The sequence below is a fragment of the Notamacropus eugenii genome, chromosome 3 (genome assembly GCF_028372415.1).
Source record: "Notamacropus eugenii isolate mMacEug1 chromosome 3, mMacEug1.pri_v2, whole genome shotgun sequence".
In the NCBI taxonomy this organism is placed as follows: domain Eukaryota; kingdom Metazoa; phylum Chordata; class Mammalia; order Diprotodontia; family Macropodidae; genus Notamacropus; species Notamacropus eugenii.
The window spans coordinates 142,221,945-142,234,827 of record NC_092874.1 but is presented as its reverse complement, the minus strand read 5'-3'; the positions used below and the strand labels follow the sequence as shown (position 1 = coordinate 142,234,827).

At 37.4% G+C, this 12,883-nt stretch overlaps 1 protein-coding gene across 7 annotated transcripts in view; it reads right to left on the bottom strand.

Annotated features, from left to right (window-relative positions):
- DOCK4 (dedicator of cytokinesis 4) overlaps positions 1 to 12,883 on the bottom strand; it is a 537,022-nt gene that overhangs the window by 142,562 nt on the left and 381,577 nt on the right. For all 7 annotated transcript variants that reach the window (XM_072653018.1, XM_072653019.1, XM_072653025.1 and 4 more), the window contains 2 exons: positions 12,352 to 12,522; positions 10,511 to 10,703 (listed from right to left, as the gene is read on the bottom strand). In XM_072653018.1, the coding sequence (XP_072509119.1) occupies positions 10,511 to 10,703; positions 12,352 to 12,522 (364 nt within the window). The remainder of the gene's footprint in view (positions 1 to 10,510; positions 10,704 to 12,351; positions 12,523 to 12,883) is intronic.

The following is a 12,883-nucleotide window of genomic DNA, read 5'->3' as shown; positions in this document are numbered from 1 at the left end:
AATCAATAAGTACACAATGGATAGGTTTATAAAAAAAAATGGATCCATGGTTTACAGGAGAGATATTGTGCTCATTATATACCACTTTAGTAAAAATTTTGCTTCATTAAATCCTCTGGTTGCTTATAAAGAGGTATACATTGGTATAGTCTCAGTAGCTATAGTTTTAGGAGCACCTACCCAGAAGGGACCTAGAACATGGTAGTTGTTTTTGTTGGGGCTCCTATGAATGGAAATTGGGGGGTAACTGCAGAGAGGTGCTATAGATAATTACCTCTTTTAAGTCTCATACCAATCCTCTAAAGCAGTAACTGATGGTATTATTATTTTCATTTTGTAGATTAGGTAACTGAAGCTCAAGAAGGTTATGTAATGGAGCTACTGAATACCGGAAATTGAACTTGAACCCAGGGATCCCTGACTCCAACTCCATTACTGTATCCACTCTATCACACTGGCTCTTGTCTTTGCATCACCAGGTGTCGTGTCAACCAATGCAAATTATGAAATTAATGTGTACAGGTATTGCCATGATCACGAGCCTGTGTCATTAGTTATTCTGTCTTCATTTCCCAGACTTTCTGAAGGCCAAATTAGCTGACTGCTTAAAATGCTAATTCTTGCCTTTAAAACTTAAAAAAAAAATCCCAAACTGACCAAGCAGGGAAAATGCAATTTAAGCAAGAATCTTTTAAACACAGATTGGTGGAAAGTAAAGGCTAAAACATGAAAAAAGTTTGCTGTTCAGCTTGGGAGGTTCAATGCATGACCATTCAATCTCATATTCACCCATTCTGCTGACTCTTAGTCAAGGAAGCAACACTGACTCCAGTATGATAAGTGTGAACTTTAAAAGTTTCTCTCCTGAATGACTCTCAAAGTCTTAAGCTGATCTTTGCTTCCTCCAAGAATAGGACTCTGGCCAGGGATCCCATAAATCAGCATTTTGGCATGAGAAGGAGTGATATTAAAATGAGTCGTGTGATCAGACCCATATGGCCACCACAGCTCATCCTCACCAGATAGGGCATGTAAATAAGTTGGATGCCAGCAAGACACCTCAGCAGCTGAGGCATGGCAACCTCACATGGAGATGATTAGAAACCAGATGAGCAGAATGTCCTGCTGAAGTAGATAGAATTCAAGGAAAGCCAAGGAAACACAGGGAAAGAAGTTTTTCCTGACTGAGGCAACCTAGGAACAGATTAGAGGGAGCCATAATTAGCATCAAGCCTCTCCAAAAATAGCCCCAAAAGTTAAGGAAAGGATGGACACACTTCAAGTGTACTCCATCTAAACAGAACCATGGGCCACCAACTTTTCTTTCCAGTCATATTCCTTATGTGGGAATTCCCTCATAGAAAAAAAGAACAGTAATACACAATGTGACAAAGTAGATTGCCTGTAGAATCAGTCTTTCTGCTTTATCTTGGGTGTACAGGATGGGTAGCACACAATGTCTCCTTAAGCAAAGGGTACTTCTCTGTAAAAGCCTCAATTTGTTTACATGAGTTCTGCCAAAATGCCCCTACGCTGTGGTTTGGGAGTCTATTATCTGCCCATTTGAAGACAGCTAGAGTAGGTCGTGATAAAGAGGCTCATTATTTCATGAAGGTCATTTTTTCCCCCCAATCTGGCTGTGCTGTGTCAGGAGCTGATTGTGAAAGCAATTGTTGAGAATGACTGAACAAATTGTGATACATGAATGCAATGGATTATTTACTGTATTATAAGAAAAGATGATCAAAAACTCAGTGTACATTGGGAGCGTGTTTATGAAATGAAGCAGAATGCAGTAAGCAAAATAGAGAACAATTAGCGCAATAATGCAAAGGAAAACAACACTGAAAGACAGTAGAAATCTGACCAATACAACGACCAGTCTTTGGTCCAAAAAGACTTGTGGTGAAACACAGCCCTCTCCTCTCAATGAGGAGGTGGCGTGACTAATGAGCTTGAAATGGAGTATACACTGGAGTACAGGTACTGGTTTGTTTTGCTTAATTACAATCTTTGTCACATGGGGAGATTCAATGGGGAGAAAGATGTCTTTGGGAAGTAATAGCAATATTTTTAAAAACATCAATTAAAGATGCATTTTAAAAAAACCTGACAACCAATGATTTTTTAGATCACAAGGCCAGTCACAAATAACATTCTTTTCATATTCTTGTTTGTCCTTCATTCTCGAAGATGACCATTACATCAGCAGGATGATGCTATAACTTGCAAGTGAATTGGATTTAAGTGAGGGAGGGCACCAGCCTAAATTTCTCCTCTGGAGCCATCAAAGTCCAGTGGCAAGATACAGATGAGGATGACTGGAAACGGCCCCCATTCTTTTTATGTACCACATGTACAATAGTAAACCCAGCCAAGACACATGCAATTACAAAGGGATTGTGAGGAAAATATTCTGAAAATGGGATACTCTCATAAGAATGTTAACACTATTGGCTTCCCCCTACAAAGGAAAAATGCTTTCAAATGCTTCCACAGACATTATCTTCATAGAAAGGCTTTTCATAAATGTCAGACACCAAAGGGACATTAGAGATCATCTCCAATCCAGTCCCATCACTTTGGAAGTAAGGAAACTGAGGCCTTCAGAGATAGTGACTTTCTTAAGGCAATGAAATTATTCAGTCTTTACACCATTCTCACAACAACCCTGTCAGAGTAGCCCAAATGTCATAACCTTCATTTTACAGTTGAACAAACTAGCTCAGAGAGGCAACTGATGAAGTTCACATGGTTTGTAAATGGAAGAACAGGGGCTAAAGCCAAGATCAGGAGTTTGATGTTTTTTGCACTATACCAGTGGTGTTGAACTCAAATAGAAATGCCAGTTACATGTTGACTTAGAACACCACAGATTAATATATGTTCTATTGTGCTTTTATTTGTTTAGTTGAATAATTCTCAACTACATTTGGAAGTTTTGACTGACACCTGGGAGGTAAATTTCACACTTCTGCTTAATATACCACACTGCAGCTTAACATATCACACTGCAGCTTAACATATCACACTGCTAGAGAGATGAGTATTCTTTTCTCCTTCTCCCTGCCCCAAAACATGGTAAGTCTAAGGTTTATGCTCTTTTATACTGAACAGTATTTTTTACAACTATGATAAGTAGGATCAGGAAGCCTGCATAAAATTGCTTTGAGAATTATTATTCCAAATGGAATCATCATTCACCAGTTGACACAGACCTTCCACTGACGATTCTCATCGTCTCTCCATCCCTAAGTAAATGGCCTGCATCAGTTGCCTTTTTTCAAAATAATTCATCCCATGGTGTCTACCTTTCTAGGGATGGGCCTTTTCTAACTCAGCTAGGCTGGTCCTTTGGTAGCAACCTGTCATTGGGCTGAAACTGGAAGTCTTTTGAGCTAACTATGATTTGCCAAGGTTTTTTTTCTGCTGACATATCTTTCAAGAACCTAGGGTCACTTTCAGTTCACAGGGGAACATAAGGAGAACCATAGTAAGATATAAATGAACCAATTTATGAAAAAGCATAACACTGACTTGATTCTGTGTACAGACTCAGAAATGACATTGGATAGTCTACTTTTATTTTGGCTATTTTGTCTTCTCCAAGGAAAAAAATGGAATATAATTTAGAGTACACACACACACACACACACACATATATCTGCAAAACTACTTAATTCAGTTCAGGCATCAGGGCTAACATGTGAGTTTGACAACATTTTTGCTATTTTGTGGGAAAGTCCTTAAAATAATCCAGGAACTTGGACTTGAGATAAGTTTTTGGCAAATGCTCTCAAGATTCTGCTACTTGGAGATAACATGGCAACGCTTAAGTAAGAGTTTTCCCAACATGGCAGAGTCTACTCCAATACAGGTTAGTTTGATATGAAAGGGATTGGTGATAAGGAGAAAGTATGCAGAGGAAATAAGAGGAGTTTGCAAAGTCAAAACTTGACTGATTTTAGTTAAAGATTATTGTTGGACTACCAGAAAATATCTGTGCATTCTTTAATACTCCTACATTCTCACTCATGCAAAGATATATATATATATGTATATATATATATACACATATAGACACACACATATGTATGTATGTATGTACACACAAACATTTTAAATTATCTTTTGTCTTTAACACCTTATTTGTTTCTACATATACCCTCCCCACCTAGCCAGCCATCCTTTCAAAGAAAAATTTAAAAAGAATGAGAAATAAAATTCAGCAAAATAAACAAATCACCTGTGTTTGACAGTATGTGCAATCCCTACCCCCTCACCCTGACTGCAATAAAAGGTAGAAGGTACATCTTCAACACTTTTTTTTAAATCCAAACCCGGTCATTATAATTGCACAGCATCCTCTCTGTGCTTTGTTACATTCTACAGCAAATATGAAAAATGTTTGCCAATTTACACTTTAAAATATTACATCATTGTAACTTAATATTATCCCTAGCCATCACACTTGACAACATGCAGGAAGCAACTGCAGCGTACCTGGCTTGACTGCTTTAAGACCCCTCAGTCTCTTTAGCTTACATCTGATTAGAAGCAAAGTTTTAAACCCAATCCATTTTGGAAATACAAACAAAACTCTGTATGTAGCTCTTGCTGCAATAAAAATCAATATAAATTGCCCCTTAACTACAGTTCTCAGAAAGAAAAGCTACTGAGCACCCATCAAATGCAGTAAGCCTTTATCTTCAAAGCTGTTGCCAGAATAATAGATACCACCCACCAAACATCCTTCTGGCATGTTATGGCACAGAATCAGGGGAGCCCATTAATTTATGAGAAGTAATTCTGGAATATACTTTCAACATAACCTTTACAAATTTACCGCAGTATCAAAGAAAGCTGCACAACCTGGTAACAAGGACTGGAGGCTTTATTGGTGCAAAATAATAAAACCCTTTTTATATTTTCTTAAGAAATTTTTCCCCATTGAGAAGATCAAAAAAAAAACCCCAAACTTATATGACCTTTTGGGTTTTGCGAAGTTTTTTTAATGCAAGCTTCTTATCAATAGCATATGTTTAGTATGTATAGTGTGAATCCTTATGTCTACTTCTGTGTATTAGCTTGATAACACAATTATCCAGAAGCTGAACAGACACACAGGACTTTTACTTAACAAGAAAATAGCTTCACTGCTACAGCACCTGCAGATAGCTGCTAAAGTAAATTGCCAAGCATCAAATAGCGCAAACAAAACAGAAATAAATGTGAAAATCATAGTAAAAACAGACTGATCTTGCAGAGGCTGTGAATTTGATATCTGCGTCTTTGCTATTTCAAACATTATTGCCCTGTTTCAGGCCCTTATCATTTCATGGCTGGGTTATCATAACCTCCTCCTTGATCATCTCCCCACCCACACTTCTAACCAATTGCTATCATCCAATATCTTCTGACTGCTACTACCAAAGCTGTCAAGTCACCAGGCTGACCCTGCCAATCTCCTCCTTAAAGCCTGTAAATGCTGCAGATTAACTTCAAGATCCCTACATTAGGTTTTGGAGCTCTTTATCTGGGTACCCAAGGCTTCCCTGGCCTTCTCTCATGCGCAGCCAGTACCCCCCAGATTTATCTCAAAGAAGAGAGATAAAATTCCCATAAATTCTGAAATCATCCACAAATACCTACTTATCTCTTTTAGAGCACAGGAAGAAATGGCAGCAAAGATGATTGGAAATTTGGACAAAAATCAAAATCTACACAATGCTTTTTAGTGCCTTTTATACAGCTGAAATTAACAAGATTCAAATGAAATGAATAAGACTAATCATGCACCAAAGAAAGTAAACTTTAAAAAAGATGGCCAAATATGAACGACAATCTTAAGGTGTCTTGCTAAGACCTGTCCTGTGAGTTTAGGATGCCTCTTTAAAACCTAATCAGCAAACTATCAGTGTGAAGTATAGCTGACATGAGCTAAGCTATAATTTAATTGTAACAGGTAAATCATGAGATGATGTTATAAGGAGGTTTTGCTGACTTAGAAATAATATTGAAAATGGTAAGGGAGGTTGTCCAGTATTGAACAGGGGAGAAAGTGACTGGAGCTGGTGGAATGAGGCATTCTGCTATATTGTAAGAGAGGCAGTGTGGTAATCCTGGATTCGACACCTGAAAATTTGGGCCCCCTTATCATTACCTGTGTAACCATGGGAAAGTTGTTTAATTGCAGGTCTCGTTTTTGTTTTTTGGGGTTTTTTTTGTAAAATGAGGAGGTTGGGTGACCAGCTCTAAAATTCTAAAGCCATAATAACAACATTTATATAGTGCATTAAGATTTGCAACACTTTACAATCATCATGTTATTTTATTATTATATATTATATATGATTATCTCTTTTACAAATGAGAAACGAGACATAGAGGTTAAGTGACTTAATCTAATAAGTGACTGAGCATGTGTGAATTCAGTGGTCAGGCACTTTGGGTGTGATGAAGACTGCTGATTCTGGTCATGTATGACTTAGCATTAAAGTGATAGGATTCCTTTACTGGCTCCTGAGTAGAAAGAGAAGATGACTCAGTGAACCTTTAAAAGGGAAAACGGAGCCTGCAGGGAAGTGGAGTCAAGATAGCAGAGTAGAAACTTGACCGAGTTTCTACTGGATTTGAACTCAGGTCTTCTTAACTCGAGTTCCAGAACTCTATCCACTATGCTACCTGATGGCATCTAATAGTAGAGTAAGGGAATTAATTAGTCTCTATAGTAGCCAAGGTGAAGTGTCCCACAAGATAATCTAACCTCCCTTTGCATTAATTATCTGTTTACCAGGCAACTACACTCAAAGTGGAAAGGGGACCTTTGACATCATCTAATCCAATCCCTACTCATTAGCACAAATCCCCATTACAGTTACCCCTCTCCCCACTTGAAAACTTCTATGTGAGGAAATTCACTATCCCCCAAAGCAGCCTATTCAATTTTTGGCCAATTTTAACTTTTAGTAAGTTCGTCATTATCAGCACCAAATATTTTCATCTATTTAACCATGTACATAATTTCATTCCTAATGTGGAAACTTATTGCCAAAGTAGATCAACAACCTTTCTGAAACACTTCAGAGAAAGGACTTGAACTCAGGTTTCCTTGACTCCAACCTTAATCCACTACTCACTCAACTACTTCTTTCCTACTTATTTGAGATAAATTTTGCTTCTTTCTAACTTCTACACATTAATTCTACTTTTTCCCTGAAGGTGTCAAGCAGAATAAATCTACTCTCTCTTTTACACAACAACATGGAGACTACCACCTTCCCTTCACAACTCAGGCGGGCTGAAATTATATCATCATTCTATTTTGGGGGGGGGGAGGTTCATCTCATGCTATTTGATCATATTTCATTTGCATGTAACTAAAATTACTAAATATTTCTCATGGACTGTTACATAGCAATCTACATGCCAGGCACTGTGTTAATTACTGGGGACACAAAGATTAAGAAAAAAAGACAATTTCTGCTCTCAAGGAACTTATATTTTATTGCTATTGTATGTAAATATGTGTGTATATATGTATATATAAGATTTTGTATATGTACATTTTTGTACAGTTGTGTGTGTGGGCACACATTTAAAGCAAAACTTTAAACTGCACTAAGACTTTTGGGATACCAAGTGGGAAATGGTATTTAAGTCTATCTTAAAGAAAGTATGGGATTCTAAGAAGTAAAGGTGAGAAGTAAGTATATATTCCATGCACAGGCATTAGTGTTGGCACTGAAAACACAATACCATGTGTAAGGACCAGAGAGAAGGGCAGTTTGGTTGAATTATAAAGTATTAACGTTTCCCTCATTCTGAACCCATATAGTTGATTTTTTTTCAAGTTTGTACCTCTCTGGAAATCCATGACCCTAAGAGCAGAAGCATGATGGAGATCATTTGGTTGGGGAAAAAGACAGACCTAAAAAATATTTTTATATAAGTTTACTACAGAATGTTCAGCCAGATGGAAGATATGAATCATATCTTGCTAATACAAATTATAAAACTGTCATAATAGGACAGATATCTGAGACCATAAGCATTTGTTCCTGGCTGTTTTTCCATTTATTTTTACCTGAGAATTATTAGGCCTATCACCCACAACCATGGTTCTCCGTTATTATACATGTTGTTCCTCACATTATCTCCTTTTGACATTTTACATGTCAAATTTTGATCAATTTCAGCACTCTTGATCAGCTCAGGTCTTCTGCCAAGAACATTCTTTTTGGTCTTCCTGAAATTCATTTTCTGACCCTAGCTAAGGGCTCAACTCATCACTCTGGCATAATAAATTATTGTTCTACAAAACTAAGTCTTGTTCTTTGACACTGTCTCTGTAATCAGCCCTTCATTTTTTCTGAGCTCCCTTATAGCTGTAATTCTATGATCCTGATTAACTATTCCAGCTCTAATATGATCAGTACGGAACCACCAACCCCTATTTCTCCCTTCCTGGAGGTTTTACTTGGATTCTTCTTACTTGCAAGGACCTATCCACAGAATATAAACTTCTGCTGTTTCATCAGAGAGACACCAGTTCACTCTCTAAGAGAAGATTGCATTCTTGTGTTGCTTCTGTGGAAGAGTCTCATCTCTGTTTCACTCTTCCATTTACTAAATTAAAGAATTGATATATCTATCTGTTCCAATGGAATCTTTTCTCACTGGCTTCTTCTCTAGATTATTTGTTTTTAAAATAATTTTCTCTCTTACTATGAAATTAGAAATCAACAAATGCCAACATTTCCATATATGATGAACATGAAAAAGGTGTTATATATTTTTTTTAAATGTGTATGTTTATATCTATGGAGAGAGACAGAGTCACATATATCACATATATTATATAAAATCTAAGAAAGTGGTAATAACTATGCTCTAACTTATTTCTGTTCCATATTATATTATTTTTCTTCTGTGCAGTTGTTTTAAAAAATAAATCTTGTTGATACTGTTTTTGTCTGCTAATCAATCTACTGTTCCCCAACAGCCTACCCTATTTCCTCCTCTGTAAAATGGGGAAAATAACAACACATACCTCCTACAATTAGTATGAGGATCAAATTAGATAATATTTGTAAAGCATCTAGCATAGTGGCTGGCCCGTAGTAGGTGATTAACAGTTTATTCCTTTCCCTTTCCCTCCACCCCTCTGAATGAAGCCCTCCCTTGTAATGAATATGTATGATCCAGGAGGAAAAAAAACTCAACATACTGACCACATGTGAGAATGTGTATCTCATTCTGCATTTCTAGTCTATAATTCATTTTATTCCTGCCCCATTTAGGAAACCTTTATCCTCTCCAAGAGGACTTAGGATATCTGAAACTTAATACACACCAAGTTAAAAAAAATATATATATATATATTTTTTTTGATCTCTAGAGCAAGGCTATTACATATAAAGGAAACTACCTCCCCCCCACCAAATTTAAGTGATAACAACCTCACGCTGAGGTTGTTTGTATTACCAGACAACAAGCCCTCTGAGGATAAGGATTGTGTACTGGCTACCTCTTAAGGAAAAAAAATCTTTACTGGGGCCTAACATTTTGCCCATAGTAGGTGCTTTGTTGTGCATACTCTGGAAGTCACTAGGACAAATTTCTTGGTTTAATGTTATTTTGGTCTCAAGATGAACTATTATAATGTCTTAGTGGACTAGAAAAACATTCCTGGAACTGTTTCAGAAATCATCTTTCACATTTTCTTTCTTCAAAAGTGCTGCTTTTATATACCTCTTTAGCTCTGTTCATCCACTTACCAACCTGCTGAGCCATCCTGTGTGTCAAACCCGCTTTTGTTACATGGTCACACATGGAGCACTCAACAGTCCCTAGCATCTCATTGGCACTCAGTCTACAAAATAGCAAAAGCTCAACTCATCCTCAAAAGATGATAGTGATTAATTGTGTAACTGTTCCAGCAATATGCCATACTAATCAAAATGGTTAAATTGATACAAAAGAAACACGGTGGATATCCAGGATCCCAAACTTCCTTAACAAAAAATCCCCCTTCCTAGGAAATGGACTATTTTCATAGAACTAGCCCCAAAAAGTTGATTTTGGAAGAAATGAAACAAAAAAAAATCCCTATTCATTTTCTTTCTCTATGTTTTATGGATGTTCTTTATTACACCAGTTTCCTATTCTTTTTTCCATAAGTTTTGAAAAAAAAATTCTTATTTCATGCCTTACTTAAGGTTAAAAATGAAATTTTAAACACAAGTACGCAAGTTTGCCACACAGACTCAGAATATAACAGTGTGTTTAGTGATGTCATCATTATGGTTTATTCTTTCTGGAAACAGGAATACTACTAGTCATGCTTTTAGCATGGATAAAAAATAATTTAGCTTCAATATTCCACACCGATGATGCTCTTATGAACTGGGGTTATCAGAATGTTTCCATAGATTCTGCTGACCTGTGAATGCAAGACACGGTAAGTTTTCTAGAGAGTCTGTTTCACCCAAGAGAATTATCATCCTACCAGGGTTAGTATAGAGCTGGCTTTCCACTGTTTTTCCAATACACTGAAGCTTCACAGCTTGAAGGGAATCATCCACATGCATGATTGTGGGCAGACTGCCCAGAGTATCATGCACTAAGTTGGCTACCTCACGAACATCAAAGAGTTTCAACAGCTCAGAATACACTGCTGGGAAAGAGCTCAGGAACACAGCCTTTAAAAAAAAAGAGGAAGGAAAAAGAATTAAAATTAACCTCAAATTACCATGTGAAATGAGTTTTAAAATCTCAGTGTTCTGAGGGATTATCTTAAGTATTTTGAAATGAAGGGGGGAAGGGACGAGATGATTAGAGAAAGTGTAGGTACGGTACCTTAAAAGGAAAAGATAAAATTATCTATTGTTTATTTTCTTAAGTGTAGCAACTGGGACATTTTGGAAATTCACTGAGAGTGGTAGAATAGTCTGGGGAAAACCCAGCCTCAGAAGAGCGCAGCACTGGGTTGTAGAAAGAGCACCAAACCAGAAGGCAGGAGAGATGACTTCTATTTTCAGCAGTGCCACTGACTAGAGGTATGACCTTGAATAAGTCACTAGAATTATCCCTTCCACATAACAACTTCCCTCATAGAGGTTTCCATATATCACAGGCTGACATAGATTAAATGAGAATTTTGGGGGGGAGTTTTGTGGAAGCCCCAGACATGCAAAAGCCAACAGACATCATAGAAAAAGTTTAGAAACTCAGAAATGCAGAAAACATATGTATAGGATTGTATAATATTAACATATTTTATCTTTTAATACCATAATAATTCAAACTTCTTCTCTGGTAGGGAGGGCCAAAAAATTTTACACGGGTTTTTCAGATCATGGGAGCACTGTCCCTCTAACCTCTCTGATGTGGAAGGGATAACTATATTAACGTCTTAATACCTGGTACTTGGCCTACCTCCCTGAAGAGTTTGTTATGATGATGAAATGAGATAATGATACATCTGAAAGCACTTAGAACACCATATAGCCCTATCCAAACTTAAGGCATTATTATACTTCATCAAACTGGCTTCCTTAATTTCAGAGCTAGTTAAGGAAGCCTCTAAAAAAGTCCAGAAACATGATGTAAGTGGGTAACAATTTAAGTACACTTAATGGCACATTACGCTCTCCAACTTATCACCAGTTTACAGATAACCTAGAAGAACAGATTTTAAAGCTATAATGTGCCCCCATTAACTTACTGGGGGTGGGGGAGGTAGAGCTCCTACTGTCTCTGCCTCCTGATTGGAGGGTGGGGCCCAAAACTCCAAATCTCTATTTAATCAGATCTTCATTCCTCAGCTGGCTGTACCACCCAGTGACTCCTGCACTATGCCCTGAGGCCCGGTACCTTCTCCGTTAGCCCTAAGTTTGACATCAGGGCAGCTGCAGCAGTCATTTTAATCTGCCCCAGGATAGTTAGGGAACGTGTAAGTACCACAACATGCAGTTTGGCCCTCAGCCATGTAATCGGGGCTGGAATTCAAGAGATGAAAAAAAGCAGTTTGGGGTTTTAGGAAGATAATCAAAACCATATTGGCTCTAATGAAATTCCTTCCATAATTATGATGGGAATAGGTTGTCCAGCCACCAATATTCTTTCTGGCAACTGGAAATGGTCCTGATACAAATCAATATCTTTTCAATTCAGGTAGGAAAAAGCTGCAAATAAAGAACTCAAGTTCTGCTATTTAGGGCTGATGGAATAAAAAAAAACTATTTTAAATCATGACGGGTGAAGCTATAAACTGAAATTCAATTATGTTGCTTTGTAAAAATAAACTGCAAACAACTTCTCCCCTATTCAGCAGTTAACAAAAATTACCTGTGACTGAGATAAAGCTCCAGACCCTTTGCTTTCCTGGGAAAGGAAGAACCGTACTGACATTAGGAGCTCCTGAATGCAGCATCGGAATTCTTCTTCATTTTGTCCACCAGTGGCAAGAGAAAACAGCCTTCGAGATTGAACTATATACTTAAAGATATATTCCTGTGCCTAAATTTGAGAGAAAAAAAACTCACATACATCAAAAGGAAACCCAGGCACTTTAACAAATGGCACAGATCCCACTCCCCAAGAGACCATTCAAAAGAGTTTTTTTCAAATGAAAGAAGAGAGTGGACATTTATCAACACTTGTTTTAAAAATTAAGGCCCAATAGATATTTTGAACTTTTTCATTTCAGGAAGGACTTTCCCCAACACCCTCACAAGATGAAAAAAGGAGGATTATCAGAAAGGCTATATGATTCAGCCTGGCAGAGCAAAGAGAATGCTGACTATGGAATGGTTCAGCTCTCCCTTCTGGAACGCACATTCACCTCTCTCACTCACTATTTCCTCATTGATAAAATGGA